The 24,494-nt window shown below is 36.4% G+C and overlaps 1 protein-coding gene and 1 long non-coding RNA gene across 6 annotated transcripts in view; one reads left to right on the top strand and one right to left on the bottom strand.

Annotated features, from left to right (window-relative positions):
- The window catches only part of GPCPD1 (glycerophosphocholine phosphodiesterase 1), a 43,498-nt gene that overhangs the window by 3,978 nt on the left and 15,026 nt on the right, over window positions 1–24,494 (bottom strand). For 4 of the 5 annotated variants that reach the window (XM_035321674.1, XM_035321676.1, XM_035321675.1 and 1 more), the window contains 16 exons: window positions 24,336–24,420; window positions 17,880–17,955; window positions 15,896–15,937; window positions 14,566–14,689; window positions 13,243–13,489; window positions 11,991–12,153; window positions 11,768–11,900; window positions 11,481–11,535; window positions 9,777–9,869; window positions 8,165–8,242; window positions 7,358–7,397; window positions 6,526–6,587; window positions 5,131–5,196; window positions 4,014–4,150; window positions 2,795–2,930; window positions 2,334–2,494 (listed from right to left, as the gene is read on the bottom strand). In XM_035321674.1, coding sequence (XP_035177565.1) covers window positions 2,334–2,494; window positions 2,795–2,930; window positions 4,014–4,150; window positions 5,131–5,196; window positions 6,526–6,587; window positions 7,358–7,397; window positions 8,165–8,242; window positions 9,777–9,869; window positions 11,481–11,535; window positions 11,768–11,900; window positions 11,991–12,153; window positions 13,243–13,489; window positions 14,566–14,689; window positions 15,896–15,937; window positions 17,880–17,955; window positions 24,336–24,420 — 1,698 coding nt within the window. The remainder of the gene's footprint in view (window positions 1–2,333; window positions 2,495–2,794; window positions 2,931–4,013; window positions 4,151–5,130; window positions 5,197–6,525; window positions 6,588–7,357; window positions 7,398–8,164; window positions 8,243–9,776; window positions 9,870–11,480; window positions 11,536–11,767; window positions 11,901–11,990; window positions 12,154–13,242; window positions 13,490–14,565; window positions 14,690–15,895; window positions 15,938–17,879; window positions 17,956–24,335; window positions 24,421–24,494) is intronic. The other variant, XM_035321678.1, reaches the window with a different exon arrangement.
- On the top strand, window positions 8,638–24,414 carry LOC118164267. The gene is made up of 3 exons (XR_004749398.1): window positions 8,638–8,648; window positions 15,790–15,801; window positions 24,287–24,414. It is a non-coding gene; the product is annotated as an uncharacterized LOC118164267 (long non-coding RNA).

Genomic DNA, 24,494 nt, shown 5'->3' on the forward strand with positions numbered 1-24,494 from the left:
TTATACTGAAAAAAAGTGATTGTTTGCTACTCACATTGAGTACAGAGAAAAAAAATACACTATTGAACTACTGTGCATTTTTTTTAAGAACAGCTTTGCAATTGCTATTATTTTTGTGTTTCTCTCAAATGAACATGGGAAGATGTAAACAAGGTGGAAGAAATATGGGGAGCAAGTGGATTAGAGAAGTCACGAGTAGTATTAAGAATCTAAATGGTCTGAACAGTGCAGGAAGGTGAAAGATGTTTTTTTTTTTAACTCCACAAGGCAATTCAGCATATAAGCAATTCCAATGAATTGGTTAGTCATCAAAAGGTGAGGTAAAATGTGTTCTGCTGTCATGCTGCCACTTAAACCCACTAAGCAGTACAAAAGAGCACACATGATGACACTTTGCAGACTTGTAGTCCTGGCATAAATGCAGCACTATTTCAGTTGCACTGAGAAATTAGATATCCAAGCAAGGGAAGCAGCACCAAGACAGAAATAAGGCTGTCACGCATTTTACTGTTTAACCGTGCTAGTCCGTATCTATTACATCAGGAGTAATTAACAACTCTGCAAAGACTGTGTTAGTAGTCATTAGAAGCACAGACATGTCAAGAAGAATGCTTTAAGCAGTGATATTTGATTAGAACACCCCACCTGTCCACAGACCAATGATTTATCACTTCAAGCATGGCACAGAATCAAGTTTGGTAACACCCATCCGGCTGTACACTAAGAGCCAGAGTACCAGATCTTGTGCACACCAGCCCAAAGATTTTTCCATCCACTAACAGGGCCTAAATGTTGAGAGGTCTAACAAGCAGCACTACTGCAGCAGCGAAGATGGCTTGATGTTTCAGTGACTTAAGTCTGAAGCTGCTCCCCAGTGCAAGTCTTGTTACTCCTTTTTACCATCCACGAGAAGAGGCAGACCTACTACAGGACAAGGAGGAAGACCACTGGCAAACCAGATAATCTCCACCCAGTCTGGAACGACTCTATGTCAAGAATGGATCGAAGGGAGTTAATTAACTTTTTGCACTAGGAGTTTACAACTATAGAAATAAGTGCATTTGACTTTTTGCCTCTAGACATATTCATGTGACTTTCATTTTTCACTTTGCAGTGAACAGAGCCCTTGACAATTACCTGATCTTCCTTGCCTTTTTTTTTTTTTTGGTGCACCATGTGCAAAGCAATACCCTTGCTAAAGCATGAAGTTTGAAGGTTTGAGTCTTACATCGTTTGATATCTTGACTACACTTAGTGCTTTTCTAATTAGATATTCTTTGTAATTAGACTTTCTGACAAAATTCAGCTTTCGAAGTTCAAGATTCTTCTTGTAATAGTGAAATAAATACTTTTTTTGTGCAACTATCTCCTGCTATTAATTTCATATATTTTAAGATATAAGACCTAAAACTTCTGATTTTTGAAAGGACTTGAATTAACTCCTTTGTTCAAAGACTTAACGCAGTATTCTGATGTCCACCTGAACTGCAGAGATACCTTAAGTGATTATTTTTGGCAGTTTGCGCTGAGTCACTCCAAAGGTATTCTAATACAAAAGAAATAGTAAAACTATACACAAATGCTCACTGAAGCTTTTCAATACTTGAAGAGGAATTATAAAAAAGATAGAAAGCAACTCTCTGCTCAATCAGACAATGACAGGAAAAGGAGGAATGTTTTTAAACTAAGAGGAGAGATTTAGATCAGAGGTTAGGAAGAAACTCTTCAGAGGGTGGTGAGGCACTGGAGCAGGTGGCCCAGAGAAGTGTGTGGCACCCAGAGAAGTGGGTGGCATCCCTGCCTATGGCAAGGGGGGGTTAACTACATGATCATTAAGGGCCCTTCCATCCCAAGCCATTCTATGAGCTTTGAAACACAACTGAACACAAGGCTGGGGAAAACTAAGTATAATTCATTTGTTTAAAAGTTGTGTTAACTATTTCTATCAATAAATGTAGAAAGCTGAAAATTTCAGTCAGGCAGTTAAAGTGACACTGTCCTCACCACACTGTAATACACGTTTGAAAAATTACTGTCAGAAATGTTAATAGCGTACTAAACGTGTGGGCCATGCACTAGTTCTTTAGAGTTAAGTTTTATTTACATTAGCCTCATGAGAAGCAGAAGTTATTCTGATTTATATACACAGCTGAAAGAATAGGAATTAGTGTATCTTTTTGTGCAACTGGTTTTATGGGCTTGTTGTGTTTATAGTAGAAAAGGAAGGTATTCTGCACCCAGTCAGTCATAAACGAATGTGAAGCTTCACAGGATTCAGGATACAACCACTTCTTAAACTTAACTATGCTACTTTTTTAAGCACAATAACATACCTGTCATATATGAGCCCATGAACACCATATTCTCTCAACTTCTTCCTGTTATCTGGGTCGTTTGCATCATCTCCCCACGAGAAAATAACTAAGCCTTTAGATTTGGCTCTTTTAATGAATGATGGATTCCTCAGCAGGTCTTCAGAATGCACATTAACTCCCTGAAATACAAAACACTTCAATTAAAAACCTGTTTCTGAAAAGTTCTCACATTAACTTTTTTATTGACATTTGTAGCTCCTTATAATAACTTCATATAATAACTTAGTACAATTGAAGAGTTTAGCCCTGTATTTTTTAAGCAATGTACTAAATAGGAATTTCAAACAACAGACATTATTTTGGTAGTTACTAACGTTAACGCATTCATGAGTTTGTTTGCAATTTTGGGTAAAAAATGATGGATTTACAACAATTAGTAATAATTCAATTTAATTTTATTACAGAGCTTGTCAGCTTACCAGCAAATTTTCAAACTGAGCAAAAGTAATGGCAATTGGAGTTGTACGAGATCTGAGATCCATAAGTTCTGGATAGAGCTTGGATTCTCCTTGGGTGAGAAATAACACAGGATACTTGTTTTGCTTGTGCCGGACCCTGTTATAAAAAATGTTTGCAAGTTTAAAAGCAGTGAAATTCCATCTTACTGTTTGAGAATTACTCCCTTTGCTGCATGTGCATTTGAGTGGTGCAACAAGATAGGACTGCATTGTCAGATGTTAAAACACAGTTGAAGGGAAGCTAGAGTTCACGTTCAACTCCAAGCCACACCTACAAAATGTTTACATAAAATCCTTGAAAGCTATCCAATTCTGTAATTTTCTTCTCAAATGTATAACAGAACAAAACAAAGACACATGATAAGAAACCATCATACAATACTTAACCTTACTAATGTAATTTTTAAGATGGATAATACCAATTAGGGGCATGAAATGACAGTAGAGGGAAACACAGTTTTGGGATTAATGTGTTACACACTTTCACGCTTGTTTTGTAATTCTTTTATCAGTACCTTGATTTAGTTTTGTCTTATTTATCCTTCTATGCTATTTAATCAGTGCAGTCTCTTGTCAGATGATGTTCCCATTAAGCCTTTCATTAATAATGCTCAATCACTTCTTGTTACAAAATACTACAGCATCTTGTTAATTCCCATATATCCCAACTGTTTGCTTCCCAGCCATTTCCTATGTTTTTTTTCCTGTGCTGCAATATATTTAACATTCCAAAAGAGGAATTCTTCTTACCAAAAAGAGCCACCGTATAATTCAAAACTATTTAATTTCCTGTCCTCTTAAAAAGGGAGATACACTGAAAAAAATCTAATCATTTTTTGTTTGTAAATTAGGCTTCAGTACCCCTTAAGTGTATCTTAAAAAGACTTTGTGATACCATAAGAAACACTGACTTTTTTTTTTTGCTGTGTTAGCACTGAAGCATGCAGGAAGGCATTTGACAAAAATATCTACTTTGACTTCATTTTCCTATTTTATTTTTGTCACAGCTCAGATATCCAAGGGATCTAATTCCTTGTTTCAATTCCCATCTATTCTTATGCCCAAATTTTAGATCTAACTGGAACTTTTTGTTAGTGAATAGTTGGGTATACTTATGTTGAAAGTAAATTTAATCAAATAATAATAAAGAAATAAAATATATGGTTTCTTCTTAACTTACATTGTACAAATATCTGCATTAAAAGAAGAAAAAACAATTCTTCTTCTTCCAGCATTTATCAGAATAGTTTTTAGAATAATATCTAGAAAGAGGTTCATATCAAAGTAAGTTGACAAGTTGCCATCCCACTGTCCATCCTATTAAAAAGAAAAGACAAGTTTCAGCCATTTTAATTGATGCTTACTAAAATTACTTTAACAAGCTATAATCTCTCTTTCAACTTGAGCAAAACAAGAACTGAGTTTCCAAGTCTGAATACAGAAGCCACTTCTTCAGTGTACTGAATGCCAGTTACAGCTCTACAGGACTGTCTTAGAAGAGCAGTTGAATTCTAACAGCAGGAATGACTGAAAAATTCAGTCTTCCCACCTAAGGGGAAAGCTGCTATGAAATCTTTTCCATTTTGAAAATACAAAGGAAATCCATGAAAGATCATTAAAAGCTACTATAGATATTCTGGATTGCTTGCTACTTGCTAAATATAGCTAAAAATATTTCTGCATATTTAAATATAAATCACCAACAGTAAGATTAGTGGAAGTAAATTATACCCTGTGATAACAGCAGTCTTTCTGCAGTTGACCAGCCCCTGAGAGGATTAGCGTGAGTCCATGCACTTGGACTTCCATCTACCACTGTGGAAGTTGTTCTGTAAATAGCTTGTTTATCCCACTCCAGGCATCGAGTCCTAGACTTGACAACTATTTGCCTCTAGCGCAAGCACTAGGCAATGCAGCCAAGTCTACAGTACTCTTATTACTGCATCATGTTGGAGCTGCCCCTGCACCAGGTCAGGAGAGCTGGAGTTTCTTGTCACTTTTCCCACAGAGAATGCTTCACTTTAAACAGGGCCTTTCACTAAAAGCAGAAAGCAGAGCTGCACTATTTGGTAAGTCCTACAAATACATCCCATCGCTTTAAGAGCGTGCTTGTGTATGTTCAGTTGCAAGAGTGGTGGTGATAAACTCTGTTTTAAAGATAGTGGGCCATAAAACAAAGGGTCACACTAAAATAAAAGTACTCCTTTGTAGCTCATAAGAAACGGTCCTATCAAATCACAAGCCTTAGCCATGAACACAGCAAAGTATCAAAGTAAATCTCCTGTACATTCACTTACCCTTTGTTGGCAGATCCATTTTATTTCTATGTTGAAACCAACATCTTCAGAAACTGACTCCAGGACCTGCAAAGATTTCATTATGAAGAGACTCCACTGCTGAGGGAGTCAACTAAGTACTATTAGGGTAATTACTGGGAGAATACACTGGAATTTAACCCCAATGGGGTCTAACGGTCAACTAAAAACAAACAAAAAAACACAATACAAAAAAAAAAACACGAATACATTTACTTTTTCCTACTTTAAAGCTAGGAAATACATAGAAGTTCTCATAAATTTTCTTTTCAAGATTTGATCAAGTACAAATGTGAATCAATTCACCTTTAACACTTGTGATAAATGCTCCATTTCTATGGCTGAAAAAATAAATGTTTTATACTTCTCCAAAAGCTTTTTAATACAAAAAGTACCCTCAGTAAAAACAGTCCTAAGTATAAAATCATGAGCTTATCATTATGATAAGAACAAAAAAGTGAAGTTCTTGTAAGGAAAGTTTTTAATTAAAAGGTGACTAAGTCAAAATGCAAAACCAACAGCTAACGAAATAAAAGAAAAAAAAAAAGCTAGATGATTCTTTAATCCCATGAATATGAAGGTACAGAGAAGACTAATTCTCTTTCTTACAGGAAGAAAGAGAACTTTGGAGAACCAAAACGTGTAGGAATTGAACCTCAACAGTTCAGTCCATTACACCAAGTTCTTTATTATATGAATAATTTATATTAATTCTCACATAAGTATTAACTGGGTACTAATTATCTTTATAGTCCAAATAGAAAGCAGTATTATTGTATAAAAACAAGTCCCTGAAAGACATACTAAATGAGCAGTCTAGACATTAGGAAGAGAACATGAAGGGGAAAGAAAAAACAGCAGTTCCAGAAAAGATGTTGCAAATGGTATCAAGCTATTTGGACAGTAGTTTCTGGGAAAAAGACAATCCCATACAAAACCAATAGCTTGCAAACAGTCACAAAGGGGAGTATTTTAGATATTCAATTATATTTTCTTTACTTCTGGCTCCGCTACATGACCAAGACTAAACAACAAACTGCCAAAAGCCTTTGCCCCACAAACTTTAAATTCAGCAAACAACTGTCAATGCATTGAAATGCAATGCCCAGATGGTTAGCCAGTTGCTAAACTGAGTGTATCCTGAGCTACACAACTTGGGATTCTGAATTAAGAGCCTTGAAAGGTATGGACGCTACTGATTTTATTTGCTGGAGAGGCTCCAGTGTCCAAAAAAGCCTAGATTCTCAGTTCCAATACTGATATTGGATGGTTAAAATATTAAAAAGTGAATATCCATCACTACATGAGTAGCACAAAGAAAACTACATGTTTGCGTGTTCTATAATCATTATCTCTTGCTCTACATTCACTGCTTACTCTCTGCAGAGAAGGAAACGGCTGGGTCTCATAAGCAGAGTTTTCTTCTTCCTTAAAAGACGCTGTAAATAAACACAAAACATTGGATCAAAAGAGATAGTAACACTCCTAATCACAGCAAGAAATAACTGGCTCAGAACCACAAGGCCTTTAAGAATGAAAAAACTGAACAAGGTCTATTTTTAGATTGTTTAAGTCTTCCCTCTATCACTGACAGACTCCCAACAATGGTGTTGACTATTCCTGCTCTGCCAGCAGGAAATTTTTTTGACTGAGTATTTGTCAGAAGCAGATTCTCCCATACCTCACTCTTTCTCAGTCACTGAATCACCTTCAGTAGAAGCAGCCATGCCTGTCAAGGTTTATTATTTTTTCATTTCCCAGACAATTGGATGTGAGAGATGCTTTGCACGATTTTGATGTCCCCGTGAAGGAGATGAATTACAGCCTGAGACTTCTAGCACAAATAAGATGCCCTGTAACGGTTAGCAAAATTCTTGTCTGCAATTCTGCGGAGGTGCCAAAAAGGCAGAGAAGCATAAGAAAGAAACACTACGGGCAATTATGTTTTGAATACTCATCAATATATATTTAGCTATGCAGACATCATCTGACCTCCTGTCCCCTCTCTTCCAAGGGAGCAACTCCCATCCAGGTATTTCCTTCCCAGCAAAAAACTTTACAGACAGCATAAGATTAAAGTAACTAATTAAGCATTTATACACTTTCAGGAAGAAGCCAAATGTGATTAGAAGAAGTCACTGCAATTACTGACTATGTATCATTACATCATAATAAATTTATCCCAAGATTCTTGCCAACAAGTACGCACCATTGTGATCTTTAACTTTCAGGGCAGTCACATGAGCCAGCTAAAAAGTATAAAAATAATAAAATTAACAAGTGTTCCACCCACAGAAATCTTATTACAAGTAAACAATTTCCTTCTCATTTTTTTTTAAACTTTAATTATTATTATCTATTTATTTTAAGTTTAAAGGTCCATTACAGACACAGTGGAAGTAACAAAAAACAAGATGCTTGGTTCAGCCAGCTGCTTCCTTGACTGAGCACAGATAACTCAGCCTGGTCTTCAGTGGCCCAGTCTTACCCCTGACCCCCTCTCATGTAGGGGGACAATTTCTGTTTGGAAGATACAATGATACTGAATTAAATTAAAATCAATTAGTTCCAGACAGTTTGTCCAATCCACATTGCTGAATCGTGGACCCTTCTAAACCTCTTCATGGACCTCCAAGGAGGAAGCCAACATAATCTGGATCTCCCTTGTTAACAGGGAAATATAAGAACTATACAGACTTGGTGAATGGTATCTTTCTTCCAAAGCATCAGCTTTAAATTAATGCTACCAATGTTTTTTTGTTTGTTTGTTTGTTTTTAAGCATGAATAGTAGCATAATGATGTGGATCTATACAAGTTGTTTGGATGCTATTTCTAGAAAACATGAATAATGATAGTTATTCAAGCTGTAACAACAGTACTATACTTGAGTACTATACTTGAAACTACTTCTACTTGTACTACTTTTAAAGCTTGTGCTCTCCCACACTATGTGCAGTTAGTCCAAAAATCAAAGCTATAAATCCCACAGCTAGTGTACAAGAAAAGTAACAATACCTTCAATAACTGCAGTTGATCAAATGTGAGCTCTTTGACTGCAATCTCAAACAACTCCAAAGGCTCTGTATCCAGTTTCTTTGAAGAGAAAAAAATACATAATAAAGCATCACTGAATAGTACTAAAAAACATGTATGTTCTTCATATGTTAACATTAAAAACAATTAAAGTTCTGTTCATAATTATTCATCCAATGTCTCTGAAGCTTATACAAAGAGACAAATGTGCTGGTAAAACTGACACAACCTTCCCCCCATCCAAGAATCTATTGCCAAAAAGTAAATAAATCTATCAATATAGTTTTCACTTCCTTTCTTTCACTATAAAGAAATTCATACTCAACAAGACAACACTGATTCGCTGTGTAAGTACTTCCCTTTCCAGAACTGCTCAAACCCAAACTTGCCTCTTTGCACTGTGATTGAGTACAACTATTTTGGTCTCAAGGAAGAACAGACCAGAAGACCAGAAGGAAGAATAACTGTGTTTAAGTCACCAGCTCTGAGGCCTATATTTCTCTCATTATTAAAAAGTGTTATGTCACCATAAAAACATTCAATTTTTATGCTTCGTAAAGCCTGGGTATTTAAAAGGTGTTGTCACTGTCCGGTCAGATCACCATTTAAGGAACCCATATGCACGAGTAACAGTAGTGTTCATTTCTTACGTTATCCTATTCTCAATGCTTCCCTAAACAGCAGAAAAAGAGTTTTGGTTGAAGAAAGTAACTACTGCAACAACTGATAACTTGAGCTAGGAGAGGAACGAGACGCTTTCAAGTCCTGCTTTCCTGCTCCTAGCACATCTGTTCTAACTCGGTGCATCACTTCTTCAGCCTCACTTACTGTCCTGACAAGGCATGAAGTATAACGTTTATCTCACAGTTAAAGGAAAGATAAAAATGCAGAAGGAAAAAGTGATTCAAGAAAGCATGAGAAAAATTAATGGAAACCATTTGCGCCTAATTCATTTTTTCAGAAGCTTTCTAAATGAAGGAGAAGATTCGTGTTTCTTCCAATTTTCTGCTTTCCATCCACTGGCCACTAGTGGGATACAAGGTAGGCTCTGGTTTAAGCTAATGTGCGTTGATGAGTACATAACACTATACTTGTCCTGAACAGTTAAGTACCAGCAAGGGTGAGAAGTCATGTTGAAAATCACATCAACTCTCCCTCAAAAACAACAAAACAAAAATAAAGTCAGAACAAAAGAAAAACAAAAACCCACAAACCAAAACCAACCCACAAACAAACAAAAAAAAAACAACCAGAAGGTCTTACTCTGAGAATCTAAGGGGTGCCAAGAGGTGCTACTGAGTCCAGTGGAGTTGTGTGCATTTCTTTCAAACCATAAATAAACAAAAGCCAAATGACTGCAATTTACACTTAAAGAGATACAGATCATGGATCTGAAACACTATTGCTACAACATCAAAAGGAAGAACTCAACTTCCCAACCATATTTATGCATACAGTAACACTACATATTTATTTCCTTTCATTGATTTCCTAGAATTATTTCTATGAGAGCTTATTTCTGTGAGAAGAAAAAAAAATAGTTTCTGGATTGGTCACACCAAGATAAAAATACAGAGATGATCTTCATCCTTACCTTTTTCATTGCCATGCAACATGTGAGATCATGGTAGACAATAGGCACATGATCTTTAGAAAGGTGTACATCAAATTCCACATACGCTGCTCCCTACAGAAAACAGAAAAATATTCACAACCGAACAAAACAAAAACCCATGAACAGTTGATGCACAAGGACTCGAGAACTGCAGAAAATTCAGAAAATTTCCAAATATAAACAGGTCGTGGACATCTACCAGAAGTTATATGCAATACTGGTTGTTACCAGTCACATCTTACTCAAAAACTGATTAAAAATAGGGAAAACAAAAACAAAACCCAAAAGGACAGAGCAGCAGCATTATAACAAGTGCAGGAGTAGAAATTTCTACGTCCAGCATTCTCCCATCATACAGATGTATGTTATTTTCTGTTAAGCTTAAAAAGGAAGAAAGATTAAACAAGAGCTCTAAGTATAATCTTTATGGACATGAAGGCCCAGAAAGAACAAGAAACACACAGAAACAATTTTTGACTTATTTTGACTGTCTCCAAAGCATTCCTTTCTCAGCAGAAATATTTTTGTAGTGGCGACTTCCAGTTTTCTCATTCCACAAATGCTTCAAAATATTTTTTTGGTAATGTTATTATTTCATAGTACATTTCTGCCTCAACATACCTTCTGCAGACTTTTTACAAGCATCTAGAAACCTGCTGTATCTACTGGGAAATTAAAAATCACTATTTAAACGGATGATTTCATAACTGTAGTTTTCATTTGCTCTCCAGTCAGTGCGTGGTCCAGACACTGTCTTTTAATTCCACTCTGACTCCGAAGTGAGACTCTTGGGGCATTACAGTGCTCAGGAATAAGAAGCCAATGAACATAAAGGGATGGCAGCAGAGTCTGTCTGGTAAGAATCCACATCAATGGATTCTTCTGGTACTGTTACAGTACCAGAGAAGTCTCAGAAACCTACAAGTTAAGCAGCATGTGATCTCACAGCAGCATCTTAACATGACTAACCACAGCTCTTCAGTGAAAACAGGAGCTACACAAGCAATGTCTGAATGTGCTCCATAGGACTCCAGCTACTCCGCGTCACTGCCTCTTTGTCTAGATCAATCTTATCACAGATGACTCCAGTAACACATTTTTGGAAGGAATAAAACCAGCCATCTAGATCACAGAAGTTAAGCATTGGAGAAGCGTATCTCCAAATTAAATGTCCCTCAAGAGTTTTAAGATCCAAGAAGTCGAAATCTTCATTGTAACAACCACTGGAACAAAAGGATGGTTTTATTCTAAGAACTTATTCTTAGAACTCAGCTCTTAAGTCCCTTTTTTTGGAAACCAGTTTGAGGTACTCTGCAGTCTGAGTGAGACCTTTGCTGCCTGAGAGTATCCTGGCTCTAGCAGAGCCAGACTTCATTCATCTGTTCAAAATTATTCACAATCTCTGCACGGTTGAAGTTAAAATTTTCCCTGTATTAGAATAACATCAGAACATTTGGGATGGAAGGGGTTTTTGAGGAACTTAACAATGAAAGTTTAAACTAAGCTATTTCTTCCCTTCCTATTTCTCAGGGAACTTCCACAGCTTCATAATTTGATGCCTTTTTCTTTTTTTTAAATCAGCACATCTAACATTTATTGTACTGAATCTTGAAAACTAAGCAGACAAGCCAAGCTAGCTTTAACCGTACAAATACTGTGTTCATGTAAATGTGTTGTACGTACGTGACTTGCAGCATTCCTAAGAGAAGCGATAGTGTTCTCTTGTACTTTAGCAAGTCTGAAACAACAGCAAAGGAAAAAGTTGTATTAAACACACCATGAAGTTCATTGAAGCAACAGAAACATAAATTCGAAGTCTTTGTTCTACAGAACACTCACGTTTGATATTGAAAAGAGTTAAAACAGTTATGGGTTGTAGCTTTTAATTTGAAACCAGCTGCTTCCTCAGTTGATATCCATGAAACAAAACATTAAACAAAACAGACAGATTAAAACACAAATGAACTTACTTAGCTGTTGTTGTAGAATTTCCTGCTCCCCTGTGTCCAACATCTAGAGTTGTTCTTGGTTTCCAGTATTTTGCATATGAGGCCTTCATATCACAAGTGTATCCCTGGATTGGCTTAATAATTATGTAGTCCACTACAAGGAAAGATACCAAATGCTTCACATGTCAACAGATAGTGGATGACTTCCAGTGAAGTTATCTACATCTGTTTGCATCAACTGTACCTCGAACTTTTCCAATTGTCTTCCTTGGATTTCTGCCCATGATAGCAAGCGTAAGAATTCCAGCACTCTTTCCACATTCAGCAATTGTGGATGACAGGAGGCAGGCAGAACCTACATGACCTGGGAGCTCATCATCTTGCAGTACTTTCTCACCTAAATCTTCCTAAAAACAAAGAAAGAACCACAACACCTACTGTTATATGCAGGTGAGAACACTAACCACCTCTGCTTTCTCATGGAAACCTTGCTCCTCAGCAAAACACACACAGTCACTGATATAACAAAATCTCCCATGTCTTACAGAAAACACAAGGTTCAGGCCAATTTTTTTCATGTAACAATGCTGCAAGTTACAGACAGGAATATGAAATTGTTGTTTGCAATCTAGAAAACCACGTACATTAATCTTTGAAAAAACTCTTGATGTGGTAACCTTTCCAGATCAAAAATGCAATCTATGGGATATATTCTCTTCTAAAATGCCCAAGTCACTTAGAACAAAGATAAACTTGATTAACGTGTATGTTTAAAAGAGCTTTGTATTCATTTTTAGAGAAGGAGGAGGGCAACTAGCAAACAAAAGAGGCACTTGACCATTGTTAATTTCAGGAACTATGTAGCAACTTCACAATTTTGACTCTAAGTGATTTAAAGGCATTTTTTGACCAAAGAGAACACCTAAAACTTTCTCTTCCATAAACAGTATGAAAAGACTGAAGTTACCTTCTTTAAAAACTATGAATATTTAATTTATTTTCTTGCAATACGTTGAGTGCAAAATATCTAGCAAATGTGGTAGCGAGAATCTGCAAACAGTTTTAATTTGTAGTAATTAGTTCATAGAATTTTTTTGTAACTTAAAATCCAGATGAAATAGTTGTAATTTAACCAGTCGCTACATGCATTGTTAAAATTCAGAGAAGTGGGACTCGTTCCTGCTAAAGGATAAAAATCAAGCTAACCTGATTATATGCAGTACCGCACACTAAGATTTGAATGCAATTGGTATTAACTATTCTCAAGAAGGAGAAAACACAAAACTTGCAGTGTGATACTGAGACAACTCAAAAGAAAATTTCTGCAAAATGGTGCATTAGCAAAAAGACTCATAAACCATTTACACAAGTAACACCCCAAAGATCAAGTTGATCAGTTGGCAGACTCATGTCATCAGCGGAATCTTAAAAGCAATTGACTCCTTCAACTCCAGAATGCAGACTTAGAGTTGCTTTTAAGTGGTAAAGCGACATACCTCGAAAAAATCAAAGATTAATTCCAAGTTATCAGGCTCCATGGTTTGTATAGTGTATTCTATCCATCGATCTGGCTGCAAAGCGTAACCACAGTCTGGTTGAGAGTGTCGGCATTTATATTCGTTGTTGGTTATTAAGGAGAACTCCACAGTGTTTGCCATTTTCTGAGGAACGGTAGGGGATGTTTTTTCTTGGCCCTCTTCATCATCCTCATCTTTCTCCAGGCCTTCTAGAGTCAACTTTACTCTACTCAATCAGAAATACAAAGCAACTGGTTAACTTACAGGCGTGCCTTCAATAACACCAGAAAATTAGAAAGCAGCTTGAGCAGAAACTCATACAACGCAATAAGTCTTCTTGATACCACCAAGTATGGCGATCTGTGCACGCAGCAGGCCCTAACAAGAGTAGTGGTTTAGAACCATTGCTGTCTAAATCGTATTTTAGTCACGTTTAAGTGCTCAATTACTTCTAGTATCAATTACTTCTAATATTGGAATGTGGGTAAATGGGTGAACTATAGTAATGGTCAGAGAAGCAGCACCAACACTACCTACAAAAGACACAAAGCCTTCACCACTCTATGTGCTGGGATAAAGCTTAGCAACCACAGAACTCCAAAAAAAATGCACAAAGGAAAGGGAAACAGTGGGGAGGTCGGAAGAGAGCGTGAAGACAAGCCCCAGATTGCAGAAATTCAGACAGGGAAGGAGAACAAACACCTGGGTCAATAGTACAGTCCTCAGTAACAACCAACCAACCAAAAACACACAACACTCCTCTGCCAGCTACCACATCCAAGCTAGTCCTTCGGAGAAGTTATGGAAAGGGAATAAAGCAATCTCCCTGAAGTATAGCAGACCACTACTTAAGAATGCTACAGTTCTAGCCAAGAAGCAGGAAACAAACATGAAGGCAAAGATGGAGTAAATATTTATAAAGGATGCCTGTTGTTCAACTTCTGCCATCACAATTGCTTCATACATTTTTGATAGATTAGAAGTCAACTAGCAGAAGGTCAAGAGCTGAAAAGTATTAACTCAGCAGTGAGACCAGAACAGTTTTAACTATTTGAATTCCTTTGTTGAAACAGAAGGCCTTTGACACTATTTCAATAATAAAATGAGGAAACGGATACACCACTGATCTAGTATTATCACCACATTTTTACAAAGCACTTAAATAACCTGGAAATTGGCCTGACAGCACAGCCCTATTAGTAACCATAGTGCTAAAGGCTAAATTCATGAAGAAAAAAAAGAACCAAAGGTACTGACAATTAACATGAGGCAAATTGCTACCAAAGATGAGCAGGCTCTTACCTAAACCTTGAGGTTTTAAATTTCTTCTTTGTTATCACTACAGGGGGTTTCTCAGAATAATGCAGACGCAATCTGATTTCTGTTTGACAGGTCAGCCACCCAGCATCCACAGTTTCAATACCGTCTGTCAAAAATAAGCAACAAGAATTAGAAAGACAGCTTAAGTTGTTTCACTTTCTAAAGCAAGATCTAGACAGCTTAATGGAAATATAGTTCCTCTGACACCGCCTTCTAGCCAATCCTCCTTTATCAACAGCTTTCTTCAATAGTATTTCCAAGGCAAATGTTGGAATTTTTTCACCTCTTGAAATCCTTTCACCTCTTTTTTTCTGAGCTAGCCAGAACAGGCAACAGATACTGCAGTTGCTGAGTTTTAAGGTAAATAAATAGGAACACCAATCCTTCCCAACTTCATGTGGTAACTGTCTCAAGAAAAGTATTGAGTATTCCAGTATTCATTTTATTTATGGTATTAACAGCTAAGTAAATCTCTACAGGTACACAAAACCATCCCATATCCAGGGATCTCTTAATACATGGATGAACACTGACAAACTCTGCAGACTCATAAGCAACTTGAGACTGTTTCAGTTGTGATACAAATGTCAAATTAGCTCATAAGCAAGGGCAATAAAGCAGTTTAAGCATGCAGGACCAAATATAGTAACAGATACAATTGGGAAAAAGCAGAGAGGAAAACCCTCAACCTCACCATCAGGAGAAGGAAAGCCTACAAAGAAAGCATAAGCTGCCAGACCACGTGCCAGAGCAGACTCTGCAGTTTCAAAGAGTTGCTAGAAAAATGTATCCTTTGATGATAGGAGAAAAACTGAAAAACTTGAAGACAAGATGAATGAGACATGACAAAGAGTTAACTCAGGTGCCAAGGGGTTGAGCATTAAGGTAGAGGTGGGTTCTAACAGACAAAAGCAAGACATATCCAAGACACAAGAACATGAGGTTTGAGCTTATGAGAGGCTTTGGCAGTTATGTGCACATCTCAAGAGGCACATTTTTGTACGTTTTGTCTAAGTGACATTCTTCTAGTCAGGAAGACTCCTCTGCATTTCCGGAAATACATGTTTATAATATAGAGTTTACCACTGGTACACTGATGATCTTTAAACTCAGCTGTCTTTTATTAACATTAGGAGTTACAGCCTGAGCGTGTTCACAAACGCTAGATACGTAACTAACCGTACAAGCTGAGGAAGCAATCACAAGCAGAAAATTCATGTTTAAAACAAACTAAGTATTTCACAATATTTTTCAACTACAACGCTTCATCTTGTTAACAAGTATTTGGTAAAAATGGATTTATTTCACTTACTATGGATTCCAAAGTACCCATCGTCAATGGTCATTTCGTTTTCTAGAATTGAAAGGAGGGGAGAAAAGAATGAGAGATGCTAATTAGTATGCATACTAGAAGGAATCATTGCCAAGTTAAATTAATTCTATTTTTCTACTTCATTACTAAAAAACCTATCTAATAAGAAGTAGGAAAAAGTGAAGCTGACAAAACAAGCATGTCTATTGCAACCTTCTATAAAGTTTTTTCCAACTTTATGCTTTTTCTGCAGGAAAAACTTATCAACACACAAAATGCCCTAAGATGCCTACGTTACCTGAAGTAATCTGAACTGAGAAAAAGCAAGAAGGCTGCATAGTTCCGGAGTTTTCTCATAACATCTATGTCCTACTACAATCTAAAATGCTTGTTAGTGTCCAAGACATTAAAGTTTCTTGCAAACGTACAAGAAAGCTGTTCTCCTGCACATTTAAAGCTTCTAAATCAAGTTAGTCACAATCGCTTCTGTCCAACCTGCTTATTCTATCCATGTGAGAGAAACCCTATCCTAGGATGAAATATTCAAATAGCTCCACAATTACTTTCATCCTTACCCTCTCCAAAGTTTTAATAACTGAAATCTTTAGGCACTAAGCAACTCATCAACATTAAGAGAATTGTAGCAGTCTGCACCAACTACAAGTTACTCAAAAGTTAACAAAATTTTGTCACTACAGCCATGAACCCTATTTTTTCTGGGAAGAATCATAACCCTGCCCTCCATTTTTAATAACCGTTAGGCAACAATTTAGGATCATAATGACCATCCTGGTTTTGCTGTATTTTCTTAAAAGACTGCTTATGAAGAAAGCCCCTATTTCATAGGAACAGATCCTGGGGGAAATTAGCTTCTGTGATCAAAGTTAATTTAAACTTTATGGTCTGTTAAAAAAAAATATTATTCATCTTTAACCACAGAATTCCGCAGAGGCTAGTTTTGACATTAACCAATTACTAAGGAGACAAAAAGCACTGAGTGTTACTTGGAAAAAAAAAATCCTAATTGTATGGAACAAAGTTATCTGAATTTAGAGACAAAGTCTAAATCCTAACAGAGGGTAGGCTGCTTCCCTAATTAGTTCCTGACAAATACAGAAACATCATTTTGTTACAGGAACACAAACACTTCACTGCACTAATTAAAAGGAAATTAAACCCCCCGAAACAGTGATCATGGCACTATTCACTATTAACAGTTTCTTTAATACAACCTTCTTTCTAAAAGATGTATTCTTTCAATGAATCAGAAGATATTTAATAGATGTATACTTTTAAGTGTGGAGAAAGTAACATTTTTCATATCCTAGAAGAGACAAGTGCATAAAACATGCCATCCTATAGCAGCATATCTAAATTACAAGCTATATCCAAAGGTTATTTCAATCACTCTTAACAAAAAATAATAATAAAAAAAGAAACCCCAACTTCACCCATCTCAGAAAAGCATTAGGAACTTGTACACAAGTCTGCATGCCACCCTTTCTTCCAGCAAAATAAATTTCTGCTAAATTGCCGGGTAAATTAGCTCATTCATGTCTCTATTTACATGAAGCCATTCATTTAAAGAAGCCTAATTAAAAATTTTTGCTTTAAAATGTTACTAGTGGAATAATATTTAAACAAAAACAGTAGCGAATTCATACCCTCCCCCTCCCCACATTTTCTGGAAACAAAAATATGGATCCTTAGTCTCAAATAATTAAATTACAAAAAATATTACAAGTTCATGAAAACAACCCACATGATCTTAAGGATGGCAGCAAAAAATTTTACACCCACTAAATTTTTAAAGTATTTTTTTGAGAGTAAGGTCCATGTTGTGCAAAAAAAAAATGTTTATACCTCCAACACAGTAATACACTTAAGTATATTAAAACTTTCATTATCAATCCCTCTAAACCAATGTGCAGCATATTAGCAATCTTATGCATATGCCTCAAACAGATGCAGTTGATGCCCATACCTAAAGGGGTAATTGATCGTGGTTGTAGATGAGTCTCCCACGTGTGAACTATGACTTCGCAGGGACCATCGATAGTCTGTAATTTAAAAGTTAAACGTCTGCAATAATTTCTTTTGTTATATCTGATTTTCTACCCATGAATCTGTTTGGGATGGTTGTGAACTGAACTTACAGATTTAAGAAAGAAAAAAAGAACAGGACAGAGAGAGAATGAAAGAGAAAGAAAGAAAGAAAGAAAGCAAACAGGTCAGGCTTGGTTCTTACCCCTTACAACTGCTGCTATCTGATTTGTCACACTACATAAGATAAAGCTTGTGAAAAAGTCCAACAGGATGGAGACATTAAATGGAACTACTAAATCTTTGTTGCTTATAGCTACTCCACTGAACTAGCATAGTCTCCTTCAAATACAAAAAAAGCATCTCTGAACTCATTATGTACATTTTCTACTACTGCAGCAATTTATAAAAAGAATTAACGTAAGCCACATCTCTGCAATTCTCAGCAGCACCCAGCATCTATTCATGCAGTTAGGAGTTGCTGGGGTGGTTTCTCCCTCACAATTTGCTCAAATAACTCCAGGTCTATCTAACGTGGTTATTCTACTTGTGGTATAGAAGAACAAGTTAGCTACCATCCAATTAAAGCAGAAATGGAATTTTACTGCCTCAGAAGGAAAAATACACTGACACAATGCCATCAGCCGGCAGTGAAGCTCCTTGCAGACTGTTCTGTTTGAAGCAGGATAAATTTGATTCTTCCACCAAAAAAAACAGTTTTGTTGACAAACGTAGTCTAGACTCAGATAAATGAACAGAACAGTAGCTCAATCTCTTCTTTCAAAACAGCATCACCTTGAAAATGCTTTCCAGGTTAAAACTTTCAGGCAACCAGTGCTTAACAACAGAAAGAATATGCCTGAATCCCAGCTCAGTCACCTTGTGAAGTTGTCAGTTTTCCCCAACATCGTGTGGAGTCATTAAAAATGCTGTCAAATAGCTGGAGAATTTGTCCTTTTGGTGCTTTGGGCCTAAGTGACTCATTTCCACAAAGATGAACTACTGCTGCCTACCTGAGTCATATCGACTTCAATGGCAACTTGTCCCAGTACTTCAGGTTCTTGTTTAAACAGATTGCAGTTCGACATACACATCCAGACATGATTCCAAGTCAGCGTATCTGGGTATCTGAATACTTTGTTGTCTTATGGCCCACTAAATAAATTCTTAAGCAATTGATGGTATTTCTTGACCTCCATAAAACACATTTAACCTACTATGGTTTGGTTTTGTAAGAGCAAACGCCAAAGTTTTGAGAAGTGCTCAGGAGGAAGGGCTTGCACTCTGAATCTTAGCTAAAAGCAAACTGATTTTTCTAGTGATTTCAGAAGTGTCCATACTTATCAGTCATGTCAGTATAAAACACAAATGTTTTAAGTTCTGCTTTAAAGATACAATACAGGTAAATATAAATAAAATCAGATGGTATTATTGATTTCAGTTGATTCCTGTTACAGGGTAGTTTTAATCCTCCTTTCCTCTGCTGTTGCCACGATACTTGTTCTTACGGACTTGTAGGAAAGCTCCTAAGAAGTTTTCCCTCTCCTGTTTTTCACAGCAGATCCGTGCCTGTGTATAAAATCTCAATTTTCAAAGCTGAAACCTGCGTTTGCTAGCAGAAGGGCTACCATTTTCCTATCACCGTGTAAGCCTGCAAGCTCCCCAACAGCAGCTCCCATAAACACATGCAGAACTTGCAGTTTGCAAAGCTGGGGAATGAAATTCTGTCCTAACATGCATTAGGCTGTTTCCTATAAAAAGGCAAACAAAAGCTTCTACTTGCAGAAACAATCAACATATCATATTAAAATACAGCAACAGCTTATTTCTGAAAGGATAAATACACTACTGTAATTCCAGACTTTACTTTTATGTTTAAAAAGTTAACAATCAAAATTTGAGTAACATTATTCCAATAATAAGCACAACACACTGGATACAATTAAAGTTCATCCCCTGGTAGAGATACAGTGAGCTAATTATGCATTTAACCCCAGAAACCCTCGATTTCCATACTAAAAACAAGGAGATAAGCAAAGCTGCCTGGAAAAGAAGAGCAATGGATTAGCAAGCTTGCGCAGACGTGACTGAGAGCTCTCTCACAATCCCTAGATTTTGTGCCTGTATGAATTTAAATAATCTGCAACTGTTTTAATTACACCTAAGTCATCGTTCCAATGATGTTAGAATACTGATGCAATTTCAGCGATATACACCAACATTAGTCCTGTCCAGACCAGCCTGCAGCAAACGATGATGTGTCATCAACATCCATAGCATGGTAATGTTACCTAAGAAGCCAGCCCCTGCTAGGACAGCCTTTAGAGGACAGCTACCCAAGTGTCACATCAAGCATCCCTGTGGGCAGTACATGGAGATCATACGGAGAGGCACTGTATGTCATGAATTCCTCTCTACCAACACAGAATTTATTTATTTTAAAGCAAGTCCATAAAATTATGTTCCTCAATCTTTATTTGACTGACCATTTGATGCAATTTAAAAAGCTATGAGCAGACTTACAAGAATCTTCTAAAAAATCAAGTCCTCTCACACTGTCAGAGGCTGGTAAGTCATGAGACATTTTGAAATAAAGGGTAAAATGCCTCCAGAACATGAGGTGGCTTCCAGAAGTTCAAAGCAGACTGATGAAGTGCTTCAGTACAATTGAAAAATTAAGGCACTTTGGATGTTTAAATGACAGTTTAGGAGGCCAGTGCCAAGATTCCTGATCCAAGGCAACACAACAGAGTAGACATTAGGAAAAATAAGGTGAGCTTAAAAAGCAAAATGGATCAAAATAAACAAAGACAACAACATTTAACCAACTGCACTTTACGGCTAACTGCTTGAAACTCTACTTCAGGAGTGGATATTAATCTACTTCAAGAACAGGACAGAGCTAAATTAATTAGACTTAGCTGCCTGTGTTGGATTTCTGACAAAAACACCTCCAGATTTCAGCACTACATAGGAGACAATAACGAGGCAGAAGACCAACGAAACAACAAAAGCCATAGAGTCAATGTCACTCAATTCATAAGGCTACAGCACCTCTAAGATACTTCAGGCAGCAGCTGAACGCAGCCTGCTACCTCAGCGCACTCACAGCAGCATTACCCCTCTGTTATCAGCAGGCTAAACAGCAGTTATCAGCCTGGCAAAAGGTTTTCTAAGGCATTTTGCTACTAAAGAAATTACTGGGCCTAGACCTAAATTTCACCCTGACTATTATATTCCAAGCAGTAGATGGATTTGACTTGTCTGCATTTCAGAAAAAAATGCAAGTCTCATTTAAAATATCTACAGTCAAGCAATATTCTCACAAATGAGATGTTCACCAATACAATTTTTAAAATCCCTCTACACACACAGATAGCTATTTCACGTCTCCTTGAAAGAAATAATCCTGAACTTGCACGCTTACTTACTGTTCGAAGAACAAATATAGAACACAGCTAAACAGAGGAAGGTATGTATTGACCTTACTAATGTTTTCAAACATATCACACAAACAATACATAAAACATTTTCCTCAAACATATGCGATACACAAGACTTAAATGTGAAGCAAGGTAAGCAGGTTGGTGCTTTTCTCCCTCTTTCAATCAAACAGAACCTATGTTTAGAATAAAAGATTGGAAGACCACCACAGTAAGGTAACTGGTACTGGCCTGTATTTAAGACAAAAACAAACCTGGAGCGAACCAGTTGAAATTACTGTCTTATTTCATCAAATTATTTTATTTACTTTTCTTTTGAAAGTCTTAGGATGACTCATATAATCATTAAAATGTTCACAATGTTAGAAGGTCTTAATATTCAAGGAGTCAAGACTTGTACAGATTTTTTAGTAAGGTATTTTTTATGTATACGTTTATTTGTACTCCCACAAATATTCTATACATTTCTATGTTAATTATAAAATAATGCTCTATTTACATACCCACGATCATGTTAACATCAAAATAGTTTACTGCCAACCAACCAAACTTCCCATGACACTGTACAAAGCAAAATAGTAACTGACAGATCATACCTAAATGACAACTTTTTTTTTTTTAAGCGAGAAAAATACTCTTGTTTGTTGTTTCCAAAAGGTGAATTATTGTTTGTATTTTCACATCTAGTAACATTTTGGATATGAAAATGATAATTTCTCTGTGTAAACATGCACCACCCCCCCTTGGCCAACATGCACCCATGCTGATATGACTGTCTCAAGCATCTTCAAAGATGCAGTTGTTTCAGAAAGAAAGTGTATGGTAACTTAAAACTGATCTATCTTCAACATCGCTTAATCAATTTTGTGGTGTAAAATCAACATATTCAGACTTTAACATGTATTTAAGTCTGCACATAGTTAAGTTATCCAACCACAGATCGTGACATATAGAACTGCACTAACAAAATATTAGCAATGTCTGAAGGATCATATATTGCAAGGCTATCAAATTTAGAAGATAAATCACATGCAATGCAAACATATTTACTGAAATAGAAATATTGAGAGTAATTTAATTCAGAAGGATATAATCCTTAACAGGGTTTTTAATGCGGAAGTCCTCCACAGACTCGCTTGCATTCTAGGGTATATTACATGCCTGTTAGAATGTAGAGACCCTGCTTTTTCATTGCTCTTCAAAAAAAAATTACAGAAAGGAAAACATTGAGGGAAAAGATTCCAACTACAAAATACTGTATTTTATGAGGAAAAATCCTGTGGTACTGTATACTTAACAGGTACAGGTCAGAGACTGCTAAGCAGATAACCATGTACCCTGGCAATTCATGTACTTGGTTTTGTAGGGTGTTTTTTCTGCTTTTTAAAATATAGGAGCTCTTTATGCTGTTATTCCATAAAATTCATACTTACCTTGGCAGACTCTGCATCACACGGTACATAAAGCGTGCACGATACAGAGCACCTACTTAAAGAAACACACTCACCAATACATATTGTAAACTTATTCAAATGTGAAACCAGAAACTGTGTTTTCTATGAGTACTTTTTCCGCAATTTGTTCTAAGTGTGCTTTTCCTAAGGTGGCATTGCTTACATTTTAAGCTTATAGGCATTTGTGATAAAGATGAGCCCCCTCAAATCTACTAGGCCATAAAAACTAACCTACTTTTGGCCTCAAAAAAAAACCACACCAGAAAACAAACCAAAAACTATTATTGGCCTTCCCTTCTTTTACCTAAGTAACAATGCAAGTATCAGTTTCAGATTAGACTGTTTCACTTGCTGTAAAGAACAGCAGAACAGTTTCAAGTTTCATTTCAGATTAGTATCCTTTACTGAGAATTTTCAGACACCTCCATTAAAGGCTTCAGTGAAAGAAAGCTGAGTTCAGCTGACAAGAGCTTTCATGCTCTTCAATAATTTAAAATATTAATATATATATGTATAGACCAGATGATTCTACAACTCCTCTGCATGTTTAGCTCTAGCCTTCATAATCCCTATTTCGAAGAAGAACTAAAGCCCAAGGTAAGTAGCTACAGGATATTAATAGAGTAAGCAAGACAGCAAAGATAACTTTATACGGACTACTTCCTACAGCTATTATGCGTTATCAAGAAAAACAGCTGAAGAGTAGCTGCTTAGTTTTCCAAATTAGTCTTGACTTCATTTTTCTGAGTGCATTCTCATCCCTAGTCCGAAAAAGAAAGAGCTTCCTCCCGAATCCTAGCATGATTTCTACAGACCAGTATCCTGCCACATATATTCAACTCACATGCAACTTTTACATCAAAACCTATAAAAACAAACAAACAAAAAGCACATCTCTGCCTCTTTGGTCAGGTCATGCAAATAGGTGTATACAAACCTAGAGGAAACTCTGGGCATCCCCATTACTTTTTTCATCTTCATTCCAAGAAATTAACATGTATTAATTATGCAGCACAGAGGCCAGATAATACTTCTCATATTTCACCAAAATATCTTCAGCAGTTTTAAAACTGTAGTAGATTAGGCAAATTTAAATGAAGTTGTTCGCGTTAAGCATTTTTCTTCCTACCATCGCTTGCATCCATGCTAAAGATCCTTGCCCTACTTAAGTCTGCATTTAAGTAAGGTGTTGTAGCCCTACTATACCTAATAAAAAATTCTCCATACTGCTTAAGCTTTATAATAGTCTCAAGCATTTCACTATCCTTGGAATTCACTATCCTTGGAATTTTTTAAAAAGCACTAACAAGGGTAAAAGACAAAAGACACTTTAACCAAAATAATTCAAGTTAACTGTATACGGTTACATATCTCCAGAAGTGAATTGTCATTTCCACAAGCATTTCACTGTTTCATATGTTGCAATTAAGATTTCTTTCTAAAAACTCAAGATTATTTGAAATCACAGAAGATGAGCCAACTTAAAAAAGTTGTACGTACCTTCGGTTCTAAGAAGTACCCTTTAAAATACCGATACTTAACAGGAACTCCTCTAACAAGCTCTACAGTAGCTTTCCATAATTCACTGTTGGAAGAGAACAATTTCAAGAATTTCATCTCAAATTTTCTGAAGTTTTAACCAAAGTTCTAAACACTACG

This window comes from Oxyura jamaicensis, chromosome 3, assembly GCF_011077185.1.
Source record: "Oxyura jamaicensis isolate SHBP4307 breed ruddy duck chromosome 3, BPBGC_Ojam_1.0, whole genome shotgun sequence".
Lineage (NCBI taxonomy): Eukaryota > Metazoa > Chordata > Aves > Anseriformes > Anatidae > Oxyura > Oxyura jamaicensis.